The sequence below is a fragment of the Xyrauchen texanus genome, chromosome 35, assembly GCF_025860055.1.
Source record: "Xyrauchen texanus isolate HMW12.3.18 chromosome 35, RBS_HiC_50CHRs, whole genome shotgun sequence".
In the NCBI taxonomy this organism is placed as follows: Eukaryota; Metazoa; Chordata; class Actinopteri; order Cypriniformes; family Catostomidae; genus Xyrauchen; species Xyrauchen texanus.
In genome coordinates this window covers 36,292,491-36,315,407 of record NC_068310.1, presented here as the reverse complement: position 1 = coordinate 36,315,407, position 22,917 = coordinate 36,292,491, and the positions used below count along the sequence as shown (strand labels likewise).

The 22,917-nt window shown below is 41.3% G+C and overlaps 2 protein-coding genes across 7 annotated transcripts in view; both read right to left on the bottom strand.

The window, feature by feature from the left end:
• Window positions 1-3,338, bottom strand: part of LOC127628684 (myomegalin-like) — a 55,828-nt gene extending 52,490 nt beyond the window's left edge. For 4 of the 6 annotated variants that reach the window (XM_052105472.1, XM_052105477.1, XM_052105473.1 and 1 more), the window contains exon 1: window positions 3,145-3,338. In XM_052105472.1, the coding sequence (XP_051961432.1) occupies window positions 3,145-3,197 (53 nt within the window). In that variant the 5' untranslated portion in view covers window positions 3,198-3,338. Of the gene's footprint in view, window positions 1-1,472; window positions 1,489-2,049; window positions 2,126-3,144 lie in introns of those variants that run through there. The other 2 variants (XM_052105474.1, XM_052105475.1) reach the window with 2 other exon arrangements.
• A 2,542-nt stretch (window positions 3,339-5,880) lies between these two features.
• LOC127629308 (calmodulin-regulated spectrin-associated protein 1-B-like) overlaps window positions 5,881-22,917 on the bottom strand; it is a 39,993-nt gene continuing 22,956 nt past the window's right edge. Inside the window, 16 exon segments of the mRNA XM_052106468.1 lie at window positions 5,881-7,074; window positions 8,348-8,466; window positions 8,622-8,737; window positions 8,883-8,982; window positions 9,100-9,287; window positions 9,401-9,537; window positions 10,658-11,437; window positions 11,439-12,714; window positions 12,841-12,925; window positions 13,032-13,123; window positions 15,826-15,991; window positions 16,120-16,216; window positions 16,318-16,457; window positions 17,340-17,481; window positions 19,215-19,247; window positions 21,850-21,930. Coding sequence (XP_051962428.1) covers window positions 6,784-7,074; window positions 8,348-8,466; window positions 8,622-8,737; window positions 8,883-8,982; window positions 9,100-9,287; window positions 9,401-9,537; window positions 10,658-11,437; window positions 11,439-12,714; window positions 12,841-12,925; window positions 13,032-13,123; window positions 15,826-15,991; window positions 16,120-16,216; window positions 16,318-16,457; window positions 17,340-17,481; window positions 19,215-19,247; window positions 21,850-21,930 — 3,843 coding nt within the window. The 3' untranslated portion in view covers window positions 5,881-6,783.

Below are 22,917 nucleotides of genomic sequence, written 5' to 3'. Positions count from 1 at the left end.
AGATGCCATGAAAGTGAATGGTGACTGAGGCTCACATTCTGCCAATTATCTCCATTTGTGTTCCACAGAAGAAAGTCAGTCATACGGGTTTGGAACAACATGAGGGTGAGTGAATGTGATTTATTTGTATTTTTTTTTCTTTGGGTGAATTATCCCTTTAAGATTGCCAACAACACTGACAAAGACAACACTGCCTGTGTCTGGTGTGTGTGTGTGTGTGTGTGTGTGTGTGTGTGTGTGCTGTGACTCTAGGCTACTACAGCAGGTCTCTAAACGACTTCCCTCCAAGTTCAATCCCCTTTTACTCCTTTGACACGGAGTCCTACGGCAAACCCATTAGGACACTACAGCACATTCGACTTGCGTAAGACTGAGCGCAGCTGTCAAAGAGCTTCAATAGAATAAACTATAAACCTATTCATTTTTACACAGTAAAACAAACACAAGTGCAGCCTGAAATAAACGCATTGTGTTTACAAACATGGACAGCAGCCCTCCTTCAAAGAGCTCTACAATGACAAGCCAAAATGACTTTTATTAATCCTCCCTTACTAAAATGTAGAAACATTGCCTGAGGTATTTTGACAAAAATGTAAGTATCATATAAAATAGGCTAGCCTTTTAGGTGAAATCTATTTTACTTTTGTGCACTGAAACTGTTGCAATAAATAATGTTTTTAAAATGTTTAGGCTACTATTGTATTCATAAATACAATTATTTATTTTTCAGAAAGACTAGCTACATCTTATAAGCTTATGGCTTTGAATTGTATATAGATATTAGGAAATAAACTGGTCTTGTTTTGTAAACAGACACTTTTATATTAATTTAACAATGCATTTGGTGATTTGGAAACAGTTCTCTTAAGTCTGATGAAGAATGAATAACATTGAGTGAAATATCGCAATACACCAAAATTACAACAATATCGTATCGTGACCCAAATATCAATATTATATCATATCACCAGTTACCTTGTGTTTCCCACCCATAATTTCTAGTTAATCTAACATGTTGAAATATATTTACAGAGCATTTTCGCAAGCTGCGGTTCAATGTTTGATGACAGGAATGGGTATTTTCACTAGTAACAACAATGTAGTAAGAAGTGTATTGCTGATAAGTGAAATTGGAATTTGAACTAGTAAGAAATTTATTTTAGACAAACGGTGCAGTACAACGTTTATACTTTTACTTACTTCAGAGTGTACTTAAAAGAGTTTGTCCTAACAATTATTAATATTGATCCTCGCCTTGTGGACAATGGTCGTGTCCAATATGATCACCAACAGATTGTGCATCCCTACAATATTTTGTTCATGTGGGAAATAGAAGCTCTTTTGCTTGACATCGTAAAATCAAACTGTACTATATGACAGGCACAGGTGCAACTTTGCTCAACAAGACTGTAAACCGGGTCTATTGTCTCAATGAAAATTCAACAATTGATGTACAATGTTAAATAACCTACGGTATTCTCAGTCGGATGGATGGAGCCAAACGGATGCACCGCTTCAGGCCTTTCCACAACACAACACATCACAGCCAAACAACTTCCTCTTCTTGGGTTTTTCTGCACTGTTAGCGTTGTGCTAGCCACAGGAAGACACAAACTAACTCTTATTATATAATGGCTGTCTCAAGGGTTTAAAAATATGAGCCAGTGTCCAGCCTCAGATATGTAATCAAATTGGTTACAAGCTCCTATCAGATATCAGAATGAAGCAGCTGACTTACACCGCTGATATCATCTTACATCTTATGTTTCCCTACAGGCTCACCACCTGGATTTATAAAGGTGCCAGGCTCACTAGAGCTTCTGTATTCATTACCTTACAGCACAATAACACAGCCATTAGGACAGCAGTATAGACCTCTAACTTGACCATCAAACCCTAGTGTCCTTCAACTGTTGGCCATTAGAGTCCTGATGATCTTGGCAATGTTGTCTCTTAAATAAGGCATTATAACACTAATATATTTCAAATACAGAGCTACACATCTACAGCACTACCTCTATACATACGTGTAAGAGGGTAAAAACCTACCTATATCACGTCCTTCATGTTCAGATGCCCATAGAGGTAAAAGATAGAGATCAGTCCGTCAGATGATACAGGAGCGCTTTTCCGCTATGTGCAGTTTCCGTGAAGGAAACTGCGTGTGTATTTTTGCTATGACAGCGCATGATCACACAAACAACAACAACAGCAAGACTCTGTATCTCTCTCTTTCACTGTCATCATTACTTAACAAGACAACCAAAGTCAGTTCAGTGCCAAAACTATATTTAATGCCTGGCATCGAACTCCTACTGCATTGCATTGAATGCATACCACTGTATTTACTGCATTGTATTTAATAGCTACAACTCTTGTTTTGAACTCCAACAGCTATAACTATATTTTATGTACTTTATTACTCTGTGCAAAAGTGTGACATTACTTCTGAACCAAATTAGTCTGATTGACCTCCTGAAAACAGCATATGTAATGCCAAAAACACACTGCCTACCCAGATGGTTTCGAGATCAAGTACATCCATGCTATATTTAACTTTAAAGGATCATGTGTGTTTTGTTTTTGACACGGGGGCTGAGATTTACACCTCACACTCCACACACACATTCAGAAACTAAGATCAACAAGAGTAGCATGTTATTAATCCACCCCCAACTGCTTTGTTCAGCCTTAATCAGACACCAGAGGCACACAAAATATGAATAAAACAGTATTTAGATGCGTGTTAATTTAAGCATTTATAAATATAAAATATAGGGTATGGGTGTGCATATATATATATATATATATATATATATATATATATATATATATATATATATATATATCGTACAGCCTCTGGGAATAGTTTAATTGCTATTTATTTAGCAAAACAAGCAATATTTTCAAAATGCTGTTAATGTTTATATTAGCTAATTTCTGTGGTGATTTCCGTTTGCCAGGTTGTTTAACGGTACAATTCTGCATTTTTCCATATTGAAAATTTCAAACGTTAAAGACCAGATTGATTACATTTGGTAAGAACTATGTATGTACTTAATTTTAAGGATTTTTTCTTCAGGCTTGAATGCTAACTGTCTCCTGCCAGACGCTTGACAGAATAAGAAAAATAAAGCGCTTCACCTCAGATTGATGTCAAACGGCAGCGTTTGATCCTCCCCGACCACCGAATCCATTTTTTATTCAAATCAGGCTGTTTTATTTATGTAGTACATACATTCCTCTCAAAAACATGATGTCCGTGGTGTTATTTTTAAACTAAGGGCGGCAGATCATGCATACGATTTCAAAGCAGACGTTGGAACCGCCATTTTAAAATCCGTGACATCACCATGTGGGCGGTTCTGCTTAGGCGTAGCTCATGAATATTAAATATGAAGGAACGTTTCTTGGAATCCTTTGCAGAGAAGAGCTTATGCATATTAATTAGACAGTGCTGAGGTTGTCTCGCAACTTTCGTATAGTAAAGGCCTCACTTGTGTTTTTTTTTAGTTTTTTTTTATTGTGGGAAAATTAAACCCTTTAAAGACAAAGAACAAACCAAAAACTCGATCATGAATAAATTAAATAACGTAATGATCACATTCTCGTGCAACTTAATTTAAAATCAGTTTGAAATTGTATTAATTAAATGAATTAACTTTTGGAGAGACGATATGTTTTTTTTCCCTCGTCATTTTGAATGTTTTTAAACGCAATGGATTTGTGGAAACAAAAAGACTATTTGCTTCCATCTGCTGGTAGGTGACGCTAAATGCCAGTTCACTCGCGAATGAAAATTCTGTCATTATTTACTGACCCTCTTGAGGTTCCAAACTCGTATGGTTTTCTTTCTTCAGTGGAACAGTGGTGACTGAGGTTAACATTCTGCCTAGCATCCCCTCTTGTTTTTCATGAAATACTTCTGTAAAGGTGCCCTGTCCTGCTGTGCTATACTCCATCTAAAACACACACACACACACACACACACACACACACACACACACACAGTGCCTTGCAAAAGTATTCAGACCCCCGACCAATTCTCTCATATTACCAAATTACAAATGGTACACTGAAATATCTTGCTTGCATAAGTATTCACCCCCACACATTAATATTTGGTCAAGCCGCCTTTTGCTGCAATAACTGCTTGAAGTCTTATGGGGGTACATATGAACCAGCTTTGTACACAGTGATGAAGTGATTTTGGCCCATTCTTCTCTGCAGATTTGCTCCAGGTTGTTCAGGTTGGTTGGGTGACGCTTGTGGACTGCAATTTTCAAATAGTGCCACAGATTCTCAATAGGATTAGGATCAGGACTTTGACTGGGCCACTGTAGGACATTTATCTTTTTGTTCTTGAGTCACTCCAATGTTGCTTTGGCCTTGTGTTTGGGATCATTGTCATGCTGAAAGGTGAACTTCCTCCCAGACTTCAGATCTCTTGGAGTGAGTATTTCCCAATCCCTGCTGATGAGAATCATCCCCACAGCATGATGCTGCCACCACCATACTTCACTGCAGGGATGGTTAGTCTTGTGGCATAGGAAGTGTTAGGATTGCCCCACACATAGCGCTTTGAGTTTTGGCCAAGAAGCTCTATCTTGGTCTCACCGGACCACAAAACCTTCCACATCACAGTTGGGTCACTCACATCCTTTCTAGCAAACTCCAGACGTGCTTTCAGATGGTACTTCTTTCTTGCCACCCTCCCATACAGGCCAGTGTTATGCAGTGCTCTTGATATGGTTAACTGGTGCACCATTTATTCACTTCCTGCCACTGAAGTCTGTAGCTCCTTCAAAGTGATTGTCGGCCTCTCTGTGGCTTCTCTCACAAGTCTCCTTTTTATTAGAGCGCTGAGTTTTGAGAGACGGCCTTTTCTTGGCAGTGCCTCGGTGATGTGGTGCAGCTTCCACTTCCTGATTATTGATCCAACTGTGCTCACGGAGATATCCAAACAGCTGGATATTAGTTGTACCCTTTCCCTAATCTGTGCATTTTTATTACTTCATCTCAAACTTCTGTGGAATGCTGTTTGGCCTTCAGATTCTCAGCCTGACCAAAGATCCTTCAACAATCAGTTTTTATCCAGAAAATGTGATTGCAACTCTAATGATTCACAGGTGTCCTCATAAAGGTGTAACCTGTCAGCTTCCACAGCACAGGGGTTGAATACTTATGCAAGCAAGATATATCAGATTATTTATTTCCCAACATTAAAAACAATGTCACCTAACAATAACGGAGTTTGAGTTCCAGTGTTTTAAAATAAAATATCAAACATAATAAAATCTCAATGCACTCCCATCAGTAATATGAGATAATTGGTCAGGGGTCTGAATACTTTTGCAAGGCACTGTATGTATATATATATATATTTATTGTTTGTTCTCACATCATGACTTCAATAAGCAAATTATTTCCAGCCACATCCTCCAGACGGGTACATTTGCTTCAGTGGCCGCATCATATGGGAACGTTTTTGAGACTCTTGAAATGCATGTTGAAGTTCCTTGAGTACACATGGACAGATGTTCTTCCCTGATAAAAAGACCAACTTAACCAACATGCAATTTCCATCCTGGTCTAGGAATAGCTCACCCAAAAAAAGACAAAATTCTGTCATCATTACTCACCCTCAATTTGTTCCAAACCAGCAATGTTTTGCCATATAAGTCTTCTGAAACCATAAAATAGAGTGTAACGGTGCCCGCCCACTTTTTGGTTCCTGCTGTATTTTTCCATTCATTTCTTCCATAGGGACTTCCTAAAATCCTTCATAAGAGTTCTAAACCATTACCCAAACCATGTGATCCTGCATGAATATGTCAGATTGCTAAAATTAACCCACACAACAAGACATTGTTTTGGTTCTATAATTTATTAAATTTCAGTGTTCCTCTTTAAAATAAATATATGGTAAATAATAATAATAAAGAAAAAGATAAAGCAAGGTTTTATACAATCCAAGCATGTACAACAGGAGTCCCTGGAGTGCAAACATTCTTTCCTGAACACACACACACACACACACAATCAGTGGCAATGTGTTTCCATGACAATCTGGTTCCTCAGAGAAGAATTACGAAAAGTTAATACTGTCAGCAGGCAGCGTGAATACACAAAAAGGACAAAATAACTGATAAAACAGAACCATCTCATGATAAAACATTTTAAAACCATGACATTGAAAAGCTGGAAACTCTTCAAAGTCAACATTCATGCACGCACACGCACGCGCACGCACACACACACCTTTTCATGTGGTTCTTAAATTGCATTGCACTGTTAAGGTGAGCGTCACCTATGAACAGCAGCATATGGAGAGGTATAAGAAACCCAAAACACAGGATGCATTCGTAACCATAGCAACGTCCCCACGCTTGTGTACATAATTCATAAACTAAGTAGTGGAAGTGTAATCTTTCGTCCCTGTGTAAAATCAAACTTCCTCCGAACAGAAAAGTGCCACATGCAGTTTTCTGCCTAAAAACAGTGAACAATAAAATAACCCTAAAGCACATTCATTAACTGTCAATCAAACATATGCTCCTCCCATTCTCCACATATGTCACCGCGCAGTGGTCAAATGGAGCGCAGCATCTGGTGAGCCATTAGGAAAGCAGGAGTCCATTAGGAAATGCAAAATGAAGCTCAATTGGAGATAAGGAGGCCTGCTCGCCAGAAAAGAGCCATTAAATTCAAAAGGAGACTGGAATATAGCCCAGTAGCCAATCAGAAAGCAGCGGAGAAATCCAAGGAGCCAACAGGAACTGGTTATGATTTTTTCTTGGAGCTCGGCCGTTTGACCTGCCACAGGTGACCATGGATGGTAAGAGCGTCAACGCTGACAGAGACGGACTTTGCAGGAATGACAGTGAACTGTTTGCGGTCGGAGCTGTATTTGAAGAGTCTGTCGATCATTTTGCGGCTGATGGATCGTGGCCCGGTGCCTTTCAGTTTGAGGATCTCCTCCATTTCGGGGGAATATGAGTAAAGCGCCCGGAACTGACATCCACCATCACGGAAAAGGATTATCAGGTGGTTGGACTCACAACGTTCAATTTCCTGTGGATTTAGAGCAACAACTAGTTACATATTGAACATAAACATATGCATAAACATAGCTGTTTCATCCGTAACTATAAAGGTATGCAATTTTAATCCAATTTTAATCCAAAAAATGCTGGAAATGTTGACAGTCCAATCAAATAATTAGGCAATACAGAGATGTCAGATTAGGGTCAGAAATGGTGGAAAAACTTGTCCTATTTATTCGCTCATTTGAGTAAATTTCACAGGTAAATAAAAAAAGTCATGTTTACTTAAATTTTCAAAGCTGGTGTTCCTAGCATGCACCAGGCTTGAATACTCACTCACTCTCTCTCTCTCTCTCTCCTCCCTAATTTGGAACGCCCAATTCCCAATGCACTCCAAGTCCTCACGGTGGCGTAGTGACTCGCCTCAATCCTGGTGGCGGAGGACGAATCTCAGTTGCCTCCGCGTCTGAGACGTCTATCCACGCATCTTATCATGTGGCTTGTTGAGCACATTACCACGGAGACATAGCGCCTGTGGAATGTGGAGGCTTCACGCTATTCTCCTCGGTATTCACGCACAACTCACCACGCGCACCACCGAGAGCAAACCACATTATAGCTACCACGAGGAGGTTACCCCATGTGACTCTACCCTCCCTGGCAACCGGGCCAATTTGGTTGCTTAGGAAACCATTCTCACTCACGACTCCAGATATGGTAGTAAGCGTCTTTACTCGTCCAAATCACTGAAATAAAAATGTTCCCCATTCTGATGGTTGATGTGAACCTTAACTGAAGCTCCTGACCCATATCGGCATGATTTATGCACTGCTGCCACACGATTGGCTGATTAGATAATCGGATGAATGATTGTTGGTGCCACATGGGCTGGTTTGAGTATTTCTGGGATTTTCACACACAACAGTCTCTAGAATTTACTCAGAATGGAGCCAAAAACCAAAAACATCCAGTGAGCCGTGTCGATGAGAGAGGTCAACAGAGAATGGCCAGACTGGTTTGAACTGACAAAGTCTACGGTAACTCAGATAACCGCCCTGTACAATTGTGGTAAGAAGAATATCATCTCTGAATGCTCTTCTGAGATTCGGGTTGGCGCTGTTTTGGTGGCACGAGGGGGGCCTACACTATATTATCCTGGTGCTTTTAATGTTGTGGATGATCGGTGTATATATATATATATACACACACACACACACACAGATACTGTATACTGCATAAATAGTAAGAGTAGTATGGAAGTATGCTATTCCGAACGGTCTTGTCATAGCAACAGAACTCACCTCTAGAATGGCGTTCTTTTGGGCTTCATTGACTTTTCCCGCCAGACAGCAGTGAGCAATGGCATTCTGGATGATGGGTTTGTTAGATTTTGTGCTCGGCTCCTTAAACAACCTGGGCCCTGAGATAAAGAAAGCAAAAAAACAAAAACAAACCGAAAGCTAGTTAATTTTGAAATGCTCTGTTATTTTAGGAGAACAAACAAAAAAACAATGTGGTATCATTACAGGTGCATCCAAAAAGAAGTGTAGTTATATGAGAGAAAATGTGTCTCACCATTGTATTCTGCTACAGAAGTGATGGATGAAGCCGTTGATGCATTGTCCCAGTCCCGCTCCATGTTCCTGCTTGCATTTCGGCTCAATATGGGAAAAGATTCCACTGACTCGCCCCTGCAATACACACCCAGAGATTTCATGCAGGTTTCGAGTGACATGCTTTTAAGTACATGACGACAGAATTAGCATTTTTGTGTGAACTGTCCCTTTAAGTCCTGATAAGTGGACCACACATGGGTAATGTACTGCCAACACTCACCTGTGTGAACTGGCCCCTCCTGATGCAACACTATCACCTTCAGTAGCAGCAGAAGCCAATGAGAGAGACGATCCAGAGGGAGCAGAACACAGACTAACCGCTACAGAGAGAAAGAGAGAAGTTAATATGGGATACAGTTTGTATAGGAGAACAATCTATGTACTAATAGTCTCAAATAGACACATAAATACAGTAGGCTAGATTCTAGAATACTTACGAGTAGAACATGAGGATTCAGCACGGTGTAGTGATTTGGGGCGTGGCCTCCTGTTGCGTGGGCGTGGCTTGGCCACGCCCTGTTCCTCCAGCAGTTCTTGCTGCTTCCTACGGAGATACTCCTGTTTGATCAGCTCTCTGCGAGCCTTCTCTTCCTCTTTACGTACACGATCTTCCTCGGCTTTCCGTCTAACATGAGCACACAGAAAGAAAATGCATCTGAGAATCCCCATAGTACCTGAATGCATTTTTCTCACCTTGTAACATTTGCACAAACACACCAGATCCACAGTGACTGATACCTGGCTTCATCTCGCTTGAGTTCTGACTCCACCTCCAGCAGTTGTTTGCGTATTCGCGCCTCTTCGGCTTTGCGCTGCTGTTTCAGTAGGAATGCCGCTCTCTTCTTAGCCAATTCGTCCTCTGCTTTCTGATCATCCTACAAATGCGAAATGAAATCTGAGGCATTTGGTCTCAATTTGAATAAAATGACAATCTGAGCATAATTGATGTTTAATATACAGCTACGTGAAGGATTTTCGACCAATGAGATTTCATTATGGGCGGAGCTACTTAGTGCGACATAAATACAGATAAGGCAACTGGCAAAATGTTGCAGCTAAATGGAAGATCTAGGGCTGTCATTATGAAATTTGACTGATGAATAATTGTCAAACAAATAATTGCGATTATTAGAGCTTTTACGGTTATTTATATATTCGCTTAAAATTCCACTATTTGGGCATTAAAATGAGATTAGAATATGTAATACATAATAAATCGCATTTCCCTCAAATAGCCACAATCAGACGATTATTTAATAATAGGAAGAGATGGGGCCTGGGTAGCTCAACGTGTAAAGACGCTTACTACCATATCTGGAGTCGTGAGTGAGAATGGTTTCCTAAGCAACCAAATTGTTCCGGTTGCCAGGGAGGGTAGAGTCACATGGGGTAACCTCCTCGTGGTCGCTATAATGTGGTTCTCGCTCTCTGTGGGGTGTGAGTTGTGCGTGGATGCCGCTGAGAATTGGGTGAAGCCTCCATGTGCGCTATGTCTCCGCGGTAATGCGCTCAACAAGCCACATGATAAGATGTGCGGATTGGCGGTCTCAGACGTGGAAACAACTGGGATTCATCCTCCCCCACCCGGATTGAGGCGAGTCACTACGCCACCATGAGGACTTGGGAATTGGGCAGTCCAAATTGGGAAGAATAAATAAATAAATAAATAAATAAATAGTAGTAGGAGGAGAGAAGTTACGGAGACCACGCACAAAGATGCGGAATGTCCATGTGTCTAGAAATCTAGGCTACACGTGGACATTCCGCATATACTGTGTAAATAACGAAATTAGCATCACGCTCACTCACGCACTGCGAGCGAGATGTATCAGCACGTGGAAAACCAAAGTTCTGTATACTTTGGCCTTTGAAAACACTTCGAACGTGGCTCAGCCAATCAGATATTATTTTTCATTATATAATGCAATATAAATATAACAGACTGGAGAACAGGATAACAAAAGACTGCAAAGATTTGTGCAAATGCTCTGCTACCTTAAAGAAGAAGCCCAGTCCAGGCTTCTGTTCACTGTCAGGTTCTATGCTTGTTTCAGAAGGGTCAGCCAGGTCAGATAGGTCAACCTCAATGAGCTGAGCTTTGCTTCGGTTTTCTTCAGACGGTACTGCAACATTCTCTTCCCCAGAGCCACCAGACTCTCTCCTCTCCCAGGTCGCATCCACAGGTGAAGGTTCCAAGGTGGGGAGTTCAGTTCGGGCCGAGTCAAGACTGTCAGCACTTCGTGTTCCAGAGTCATGCAGTTTGAATGTGGTATTTTCAATGATTGCTTTTGAGCCAAGCCCACCCTCTATAGACTCACCCTCTTCTTCATTCTCAGCCCGGGGGGTCCTGCCACCCAGTGAGGGTCTAGGGTTACCAGTCGTTGTCAGAGTGCTTCCTTTTGGGCGACTGTTGGCAACCTTGCTTAGTTTGAGGTTGGTAGGTTTCGTCTGAAGCGCACGACTCGAGCTAAGTCTTGGAGGTCGCTTTGTTGCGGTGGAAATAGTTTCTGTGAACTGCACGAAGAGATGGGACTTAGCCTCATGCGGCGGCTCTGGTACGTTTTCGTTTAACGACGGCACAGTGTTCGGTTTGGTTGCATGTGTTTGTGAGTGTTCTTGGGGTGACTTAACAGACTGTTTTATGAGTAAGTCCTGCTGCAGCGAAAGTTGCATCATTTGTTGTTGAATTGCTCCAATGGCTTCGTTTAGAAATTCGATAGAGCGGCTGCATTCGCCAAGATCCGGCTCTCCGCCTACACTGTCCAAAACTTCGCAGCCCTCTCGAGACACTCAAACGATTGTCCTTATCCACCTCTGAGGGTGTTACCGGTGTACCCTGGGGCAATATTTCTTTATTTGGGCACTGCTCTGCCTCCTTGCCTCGGGCTTTAAGAACTTCCACGCATGTGTCGTCCTTTGCCAATTCTTTCTCTTTGGGCACCATTTCTGGTTTGAGTGGGTGTGGCAGTGTGTCACTCCTTCCCTTTTTAATGACATGCAGGAACGCTGCTTTGCCCAATTGCAGCCTTTGGCGTGCCGACAAAGTCTCCATCTTCTTTTTCTGCATCTCGATGGTACGACGTTTCTCCTCCAGTTGCATGCGAAGGTGGACGAGATCGGAAGCGAGGCCAGGTCGGGTGCCTCCAAAAGGCGTACTCGGGCTCATGTCTGATGGAAGGAGGCCACTTTCAGACCCATCAGGAGTTGTAGTTTGAGAGCTGCCAGTGCTGTAGCAACCATCGGGAAATCCAACTTTATGTCTACGCCGTTTTGCAAAACTCGTCATGCGTCCAGTGCCCGTTGATGTGCTGCTGGCCTGCGATAACATGCTGGGGCACGGACTGGCCCGTCCACTTGAGCTTTCCTTATCATCCCGTTCTTGTACACGATCGTCCTCTCGCAGCTTCGCAGACTCCTCCTCTATGTCTCCACGGCCTACACACTTCAGGCTAGCATGCAATAGCAGCGCTTTGGCAAGCTCTCGCTCCTGATCTTCCACTTCATCATCTTCCTCAAATTCCGAGTCTGATGTGATGTGTTCCCAACCTCCGAGCGGACTAGTACGAAGAAATTCTGCATCGTCATGCAGGAAGAAGCTTCCAGATTGCGTAGGGGACCCAGTTTGTGTGCTTTCTGGCTCTATGCTATTGCTATTGATCGGAGTAAACGTCCGGTTGAGTGTGCATTCTGTAGGGTTGTACGCCCGCCTGCGTGCTTGAGTCCGCCCCTCGCCACTCTCTTCCCATTTACCAATTCCAGTTTTCTCCTTATTTGCTCGAAGAACCGCAGGTTGCAACGGTTCTAAGAAGTATCTCTCGGGCTGGGCATCTCTAGATCTGGACGAACCCTCAGGGTTACTGACAGCCACAAGCTCCTCCTCTCCCTCCTGGTTGTCATAGTGACATGTCTGGGGGAGGGGCTGGCCATTGATTCTGTGTCGTGGAGTAATGGAAATGACATTAGACGCTAAACTGTCCTTACTAATGGAACGAGCCAAGCTGACGTTATCGCCACAAACACGTTCCCAGTCCATCTCCATCTGAGAGATGCGCCTGATAGACAAAACAAGCGAGAGAGATATTTATTTAAAAAAAGGGGTTAGTCATAATTAATTCTAAGACTGAGATTTGTCATAACACCTAGCCCCAAATGACCTCTACATAAAATGTTACCCTGACCTTTGTTTCCTTTCCGCCCAGGCAAGATGTGATCCAAGTAATGGTCCATCCATATGGGACAACGAGTTTGACCTGTTCCTGAGTTCTACTCACAGAGAATGAGAGAGAGGGAAAATAGACAGAACAGTGAATATTACCAAGTTGCACACAATATTGTCCTAATACCCAGAAAGGAATAAGAATGTGGCTACCTGAATTCTCCTCGCCCTGAATGGGCTTCTGTGGTCTTTGTCGCAGTGAGAGAAGCGGGTAGGAGGGGCTGTGGGCGGGGCTTCTCTTAGTTCTGAGAGGAAAATAAGATATGAGCTTTATACAGTATACCCTTAAACTAAAACACAAATAAATTTAGACTCATATTAAAGCAAAAAGGTCAAACAACTACATGTAAAAAAGCTAGCGGTTAACTTGCGGTTAAAGGTAATGCCAATGTCAACATCTACTAGAAAGCTGGGTGGCTTTATGTGTGTTTATTACACAGCTCTCTGGAATACATGATTCTGATTGGTCAATGGCGCCATCTAGCGGTCTGATATTTCTCAGTAACAACCGCAATTCCACACATCAGACTGCTCATCCAGGTATTACGAGTCATCTTACCTGCTTCTCGGATCACTCTACGATCTATACAAGTAAGCTAATAAAACAAACTTAAATGTTTCATGTGCATTTATTTGGCAAATAGTTTTTTTAATGAGCTAGATTATGAGCAGTCAGTCAGACATTAATAACTAAATAAACACCAACAACAGAACTCTTTCGCAAACTGGTGGTGGAATTTAGCTGATCAATGATTTCTTTCTTCAAACATTATTACATCATTTAAATGCAAATCAATATTTTATGTCCATGTATTCATGGATTTGGTTGGTAGCCATGTAATAAGATGGATAATGTACAGTAAGCTGTTATCGCCCAATAAACCCCTTCAGGCTGATACAAGACCCCTGCTGGAGGTTATTTTGAGATAACAACCGACCAGGGATGTGGGAACTATATTGTGAGAGGGGGGGGGGTTAGTGTAGGCCTATAGTAGGCTGTGTTATGTATCCTGATTGACTTTATGATTAGTTAAATCTGTTTTGCACATGCATCACCACAGAGTTAACCATTTCAGACAGTACCGGTCAGCCTCTGTCTCGTTCACTTCACGTCTGTGGGCGTTACGCACAGCTCAGTGTGGCCGCTCCAATTTACCTTCAATGAAATCTAACCTTAGTGTAATTGACAGAATTACTAAAAAAATATTTTGCTACCTAAAAGTTAAAGATTTTTAATAAAACTCAAGAGATGGTGGATGTGTGAAATTTCATGATTTATGAGTGACGTAGTCTAGTAGAATTTTCTAAAAAATATTTTGCTACCTAAAAGTACCTAAATATTAAATATAAAACGCATGTGGACTGATATTTTTCCAATGTCTGGACTCCTTTATTAATGGAGTATATAAACAGACGTTTCAATATATTGGTATTAAATGCATTTTCTGAGAATTTATATTACAAGTTTTTACTACAAATCTCGAAATGCGCGCTCTTTGTTCCATCAGTGCTTGAGTCGCCATATATCGGAAAACATTTGGAATGGGTCAGACGTTTTGTATAAATTGTATCTTCATATTAATCAATGTTTTCATCAACAAATTGACTGGATTAATAAATAAGACTTTTGGGACTCAGTTTTGAACTGGTGTCAAGGCGCGCAATGAATGAAATGCACAAATGGTAATTAAACAGAACCCCTGAAATGAACGAGGGAGAGCTGTGTTTTATTTTCACAACATTTCATATTGTTTGGAACATGAAAATTCATAATATGAACGACCATATAGAGCCCTATTGATATAGCATTGACAGTCAAAACATTTAAAGCTATGAGCATGCTAGTAGACACATGCGCTACTCAAAAAGAAAAACATAATTAATGCATTTCCAAAGGTGGATCTTCTTTCAGTTGTTCGACATTGAGTCGAGACATCGATTTCATCCAGGAGATCACTGTGGGCATTCATAATGGCCAAGTGCGTTAGTCTCTCCTGTGACATGGTGTTACGCAGCCAGGTTTTCAACCTGCGCAAAGCTTTATGGTTTCCATGGTGACGCATCATCGCTTGTAACGTGACACACCGCAGCAGCAACAGCGCTGAATGAATGATGATCTGCTTTTATGTCATTTTTCCTTTTTTAGTCAGAATATTCACAAATGTGTTAGCTATGGCATGAAATATCTGATATTCCGATTGTCAAATACATGCAAGTGGAAGTGTATTGTTGTTTAAACACCTTTATAACGATCGCGTTAGTTCAGCTGTATGCGCGATGGGCGCCGCCATGTTAGTTTGTGCCGCAGACGCAGTTCAGAGAATCGGATCTGTTGGATTTACAACACGTGAATTCATCCACTTCCGAAATACTTAAAAGTAAGTGGCTGGTGAACTGGGAGAAGAATAGAGAAAACATTAAAGTTACTTACACAATGTGTATCTGATATGAATAAAACGTGTCGAATTATAATGGAAAGGATTATTATTACCTCTTACATAGACATCAGTCTGTATTTTACAAACTCTAACGTTAAATGTATTGTTTTTTTAGTACTTGGGTGAATTTAGGGGGCGGCCGGCGGCCGTTCCAACGTCTATGCAACTGACAAAATGTTTTCAACATTTGAAGACGTTATGAGACGTATGAGACGTTAAGAAAATAGCAAAGATGGGGCATAATAGTCAAAAACATTCATCTAGCGCATGTTTATAGTAAAACAATTGAAAATTAGCAGGGATGGGTGCAAAAACACATTCAGTGTGAACAGCTCCAAACGCTTCTGTTAAGCGGACAAGCGGCATCAGGGTCTCAGCTGATGCACAAAATCTCTAAATAACCAATTATTGGCAGGAAACATGGCATAGCCAACATAAAGGTCTATTAGTAGCCACAACAATAATAACATAAACATTTGACACACATGGTAAACATGAAACAGACTTACACAGACAAAGACTCCTCAGTATGCAGGTAATACCTCATACAACCGTCAGGATTAGCACTAGTCACCAATGAATCGGCTGAAGGGGAGGGCGTTAAGAAGCTACGCTTGGTGGCACTGGATATGGGCACATGGGGGTGGACACTCTTTGGCTGAAGAGATGGTCTCACTGTCAGATCAGATCGGAGGGGTGTCAATCACAATATTACAATAAATATTCAATGAAACATTTATTAGATTGCCATCTTTTGGAAGACGAAGGCAAGATCTCTGAATCTGAGAGTATTGCAATTTCACCATCTTTTATCTCTTGTAGGTCTCTTGGCTTTACGAAGTCTGGCTTCACAACTTCAAACCACCAAAACAGCTCAGCGATGAAAACCATCACGTTATGCTGAAAGAACAAAAACAGCCACAGTTATACTCTAATAGTCATCGGTTGTGAAAGCCATGTTTGTGTGTATGTGATAAGGCCAGACAGGAACTTGGTCCAACCTTGAGTACAGGTGGGCCGTAGAGCAGATCTTCAGCATGGAGATAAAAACACCTGTTCAGGTATTCGTTAGAAAACTCTCGTAGTAAATGGACATTATACATGCTATCTGGGAGCGAGGGTACCTCTTTCAGACATATGTCTAAAAAAGGAGATAAAACAACATCATATTAATGCATTTATAAGTCACCATGTAACAGTGCTCACACCCATTTTACTTCCGAAATCTGATGTATTCCCAGAGTAAGAGGATCTTCAACAAGACCAAAAAAAAAAGAAAAGTATAGCAGAACCTCATGCCATCCCAGATGTGTATTACTTTCTGCAGAACACAAATAAAGATTTTTAGAAGAATATCTCAGCTCTGAAGGTCCATACAATGCAAGTGAATGGTGACCAGAACTTTGTAGCTGCAAAAATAACAAATAAAGCAAAGTAATCCATGGTTACATCTATATCTTCAGAAGTGATATAATAGGTGTGGGTGAGAAACAGACCCATATTTAAGTCCTTTTTTTACCCTAAATCTCCACTTTAACTTTCAGATGTAAAAGTGAAAGTGGAGATTTACAGTAAAAAAAAATCACTTACATTTTGAGCAGTTTCTCACCCACACCTATTATATCACTTCTGAAGATATGGATTTAACCACTGAAATCTTATGGATTACTTTTGTTTCCTTAATGTGTTTTTTGAATCTTCAAAGATCTGGTTAGTGACTTACAGTGCCCTTATTACAGGGACAATCCCCCCGGAGCAACCTGGAGTTAAGTGACATGCTCAAGGACACAATGGTGGTGGCTGTGGGGATTGAACCAGCAACCTCCTGATTAATAGTTAAGTGCTTTAGCCCACTATGCCACCACCACTCCACATCTGGGATGGAATCTATCCCTTTAAATCTTGTTTTAAGAATGTTTTGGTATTTCTACTAAAAAACAAGACAAAAATACTCAGTAAAAATATTATTTACACCAATTTGAATTCATACTGACTAAATCAATAAATAAATGTGAGTATATACCATCTAGTCTCATGTATTCAGGGCAGTAGAAGTGGATAACCGTTAGAAGTGCCGCCCCGTCACACACATCCTTCATCAAATCCTCCATCACAGCCAGGTGAGGAAAAGGACGTCCAGACAGGTGATCTCTACGGTAACGTACCTGACAGACAGCAGGGGAGGAATTATAAACCCATCTAACACAGTTCAGACACATGCAGACAGTCTCTCACACATACAAAACATTATTTTCATGCAAGGTGTTTCACCAAAACTGAGAAAAATCTTGCATTGGAAAGTTGCAAAGATATAAATATTTATCACTGACAAACAATGATGAAATACCATAAGGGCATGACAAGTCATTATGATGTAAACTTAATTCAGGTAGTTCACTATTAAAAAGCATCAATTCCCACTACTTAACAGGTCCTCATTGTGGCACGGTTACTCACCTCAATCCGGGTGGCGGAGGACAAGTCTCAGTTGCCTCCGCTTCTGAGACCATCGATCCGCGTGTCTTATCATGCAACATCGCGGAGACTCACAGCATGTGGAGACTCTCCACGAACCAAGAACAACTCACAAGTCACCACACACCCCATTGAGAGCGAGAACCGCTAATCACAACCATGAGGAGGTTACCCCATGTGACTCTACCCACCGGCAACCCAATTTGGTTGCTTAGGAGACCTGGCTGGAGTCACTCAGCACGCCCTGGATTCACGACTCCAGGGATTGTAGTCAGCATCAATACATTTAAAGGGACAGTTCACCCCCTAAATATAAAAAAAATATTCTCTCATCATTTACTCATACTCATGACAATTCTCCTCCTTGCCCAGTAGGTGGCAATATGCACAAAGGCAGCAAATTGCCAAACACCAAAAATAATGTGAAAGTGAAAGTGGAGATTTATATTAAAAAAAGGACATATTGATCTGTTTCTCATCCACACCTATCACATCGCTTCTAAAGACATGGATTAAACCTTTTATGCTGCCTTTATGTGCTTTCTGGCCACCATTTACTTGCACTGTATGAACCTACAAATGTTAATTTGTGTTCTGTAGAAGAAAGAAAGTCATACACATCTGGGATGCATGAGGGTGAGTAAATGATGAGAGAATTTCCATTTTGGGTGAACTGTCCCTTTAAACGTTCACAATGACAGCATGGTAAAATGTACTTACTGCAAATAGTATTCATTCTTGTGTTTGTTTGCATACGGAATAGTGATTGGTCTTTCTTTCTCGTTTCTATTTAACCATCAAAAGCCACCTTTACTCTGCAAAGACAGTGATGTCTTATGTGTTGATTTTAATTCACAGTCGACCGAATACAAGAGCGTGCTTAGTGCCAAGACAACGGGAAAGCAGCTCTGATGCAGCATGTTTTTTCGCTGCCTTACAAGCACTGCTGTTACCTTCTGGAAATCCAAACCTTGTTATACGCTAATGCTACTATGAAGATTGATAGGGTGCGTGGATGTATGGATAGACAGATGGATGAGTGAGGGTGTGACGGAGTGAAAGACAGAGAGTATGAGTTTATGTGTGTGTGTGTGTGTGTGTGTGTGTGTGTGTGTGTGTGAGTGTGTGTGAGTGAGTACTGTACCACACGAGAGAACTCCACTGGCTCAAGCATGCAATGGGCCAAAGCGTTCATGAGATCAGGCTGAGAGAGAGAGAGAGAGAGAGAGAGAGAGAGATGGACAGGGATGAACGCATGAGGTTGTATGCTAAATGATGAGTGCCTCATAAACACACCTTCCCGCCAAACAAACACAAACACACACACACACACACACACACACACACACACACAAACATGACAATACAGTCGTATGCTCGGAGCATGTCGCGGCAGACACATAGGGAGCACTGTGGCACTTACAGGCACGAGCTTCCAGTACCATTTTGAGGGAGACTATCAGACAGGGAGGGGCGGGGCAAGAGAGACAAACAGGAAGAGCATAAAACAGGTCAAAGGTGAAAGGTTAAATGTCAAGAAGAGAGGCTATGTTCAGAATAGCATACTAACATCCTATTCTTACGAAAAAAATACAACACATAATATTTGAAATAGCAGAATATACAGGTAGTTTTTAATGGCCATCAAAGGAGAAAGTTCTCCTCCTTGACTTATTATTGGATGGGATGCTCAAACAGTTAAAAGGAATATTCCGGGTTCAATACAAGTTCAGCTCAAACAACAGCATTTGTGGCATAATGTTGATTATCACAAAAGCTAACTTTGACTCGTTCCTCCTTTCTTTAAAATAAAAGCAAAAATCTGGGTTCCAGTGTGGCACTTACAATGGAAGTGAATGGGGTACATGTTAAAATACTCACCGTTTCAAAAGTACAACTTTGATGCCATGACAACATAACACTGGAAACCCTGTACTAACATTACAGCTCAAATAATACAAAAGTTTTAATAGAAGAATTCATAAAAGTGTTTTTATAAAACTATGTGCTTCAGATATTTGCCTTTAAACCCTCCAAACATTGGCCCCCCCATTGACTTCCATTGTAAGTGCCACACTGGAACCTCCATTTTTGCTTTTTTTTTAAAAGAAAAGGAGGGACGAGTCAAAATATTTTTTGTGCAAATCAACATTATGCTGCAAATGCTGTTAATTGAGCTTAACTTGTACTGAACCCTTTTAGAAATGTTTTACAAAATTGGATTAAAAATGCAAAATAACCATTTTAATTTCTGTGACGGTAACTAGATGACACTTGTTGAATTTGGCATGCAACTTATGGAGGCCATTTTATATATATATTTTTTTATTCCTCATCAATAAACCTCATCTGGTGAAATATATATATATATATATTCCACACACACACACACAACTCTTTATCTGATGAATAAATAAATATAAAAAGCTTAATTTGGTAAATACTTACATACAGAGCATTATAACAGAGCCAAAGCTCTGTAATTTCAAAATAAGAGTCCCCAGTGTATTTTGGGCTTGCTTGAAGTAAATAAAAGTCACACATTTTGCACCAAATCTTAATTTCTCTGGTTATTTTTGGGATTTTATTCATTTTGCAGCCTCAATGTCTATGTTCAGACTGCAGGCAAATCAGATTTTTTTTCATTTCAGGCAGACTGTCCGCACTATTAATTGCAAGTGATCAAATCAGAAATGTGTGTTCAGACAAAACCAACCTATCTGCATGGGTTGCTTTGGTAACGACGTAGCCGTACCCACGTGACGATGCTTCCAAAACAAATGGAGGTGCATCATCTCACTCTCCAAATAAGCACCCTGTCCAATGACAGTGCAGAACGCACAAGAAAAACTCAGCGATGGAGGAGACTGGTATCCCCTCAGCGACACCATCCCATTCATTTTCAATGAGAGCACAGCGACTTCTGGCGACACGAGCTGTTGCGACCGTTGGCGATTAGATGTGGGCATGTCCCGCGACGCGACAAAGTTGAGACAAGTTCAACTTTATTCAAATGACGAGCAACTAACAGAAGCGACAGCCAATAGGAGAGAAGACGGGAGAGCTCACGTGATCCTTCTCTCTCTCTCTCTCTCTCTCTCAGCTCCTGCAGTAACGGAAAGATGGATGAAAGGCTAATTCTTGCTGTTAGCAATTTCATCCAGCCGCAGCTCTTACACCAGCCGGTGGTACTCGCCGTGCTGACTCCGAGATTGAATGGTTTTGTGGACCCAGACAGACCGGCGTTTGCGTTTTCGCCGCAGATAAACAGCCGCTATGGCAAACAGCACGCCTTGTTTCTCATTCATCTTTGATATAAAGCATTTTATGTACTGATTCCATTTATATTTAATCTTTCCCTCCAAAATGTTTGTCTTTAGCACCAAGAAAAGAGATTTGCTGTCAACAGCAATGGAATGACATCCGTGAATGTCATTTATAAACGTTACTAGGCAACCAGTAGTGGGAACGCCCACTAGCGACTTCACCGCCAGCCACTGGCGACCTGCAGCGACAAAGTGTGACGCAAAAGACCATTTGAAATCCGATTTGAGCAGTCCCGACTGAGACGCATCTGAGAAAATCATATGTCATGTGTTTTTTTGCTGTCCAGACTATCAAAACCTAATCTGGATATAATCTGGAAATGCAAAAAAAAACAAAATCGGATTTATAGTGGCAGTCTGAACAAGGAAGTCTGCACCCTTCATAGTAAGAAAAGAATAAGACACATTTTATTAGTGTATAGATCCATTTAAAAAACAATTCATCAGTTATCGGCCTATTCCACCACCTTGCTTATCCGTCGACCTCTAGTATGTAGTATGCTAGTGTTCCGTTCTGAACACAGACAGAAATGGAGGTAGAAGGAGAGAGACAGATAGATCAGATCTGTTAAAAGCAGACAAAATCTGATCAGAGAACAGGGCTGAACTGTGTCAAATACACAGCGAGTGAACCAGTCAACCAACAAGGAGAACACAGGCGCATACTAAGGCTCTAAGAGTTATTCTACTTTTAGATGTGGGCTTCCATCTGAGGCTTGTGATTGGTCATACCTTCTGATGGCACGGCGAATCAATGAGCGGCTGTTTCATCTTGAGTTCCTTCTCAGAGAGCTCTCTCGTCTTCAAAATGACCTAGGAAATACAAACACATGCACAATTCATACATGCAAGTTAAAAACTTGCCAGATGCTGTTTCAACCACTTTAAAGAAGACCTATATTGGGAAATATGATTTGTCTTGCCTTTAAAAGGGATAGTTCACCCAAAAATGGAATTTCTCTCATCATTTACTCACCCTCATGCCGTCCCAGATGTGTATATGACTTAATTTCTTCTGCAGGACAAAAACGTAGATTTTTAGAAGAATATCTCAGCTCTGTAGGTCCATACAATGCAAGTGTGGTGGCGTAGTGGCTAAAGCACAGGGCTGTTAATCAGAAGGTCGCTGGTTCGAACCCCACGGCCACCACCATTGTGTCCTTGAGCAAGACACTTAACTCCAGGTTGCTCCGGGGGGATTGTCCCTGTAATAAGTGCACTGTATAATACATTGGTACTCAGAAGGTTGCTGGTTCGATCCCCAGAGCCACCACCATTGTGTCCTTGAGTAAGGCACTTAACTCCAGGTTGCTCCGGGGGGATTGTCCCTGTAATAAGTGCACTGTATAATACATTGGTACTCAGAAGGTTGCTGGTTCGATCTCCACAGCCACCACCATTGTGCCCTTGAGCAAGGCACTTAACTCCAGGTTGCTCCGGGGGGATTGTCCCTGTAATAAGTGCACTGTAAGTCGCTTTGGATAAAAGCGTCTGCCAAATGCATAAATGTAAGTGAATGGTGGCCAAAACTTTGAAGCTCCAAAAGTGGTTTAATCCATGTCTTCAGAAGGATATGATCGGTGTGGGTGAGAAAAAGATCAATATTTAAGTCCTTTTTTACTACAAATCTCCAACTTTGACCAGCCTCGACCAGTAAGTGGCAATATGCACAAAGAATCCAAATCGCCAAAGAACAAAAGGAGAATGTGGAAAGTGAAAGTGAAAGTGGAGATTTTTTTGTAAAAAGGACTTTAATAGTGATCTGTATCTCACCCACACCTGTCATATCGCTTCTGAAGA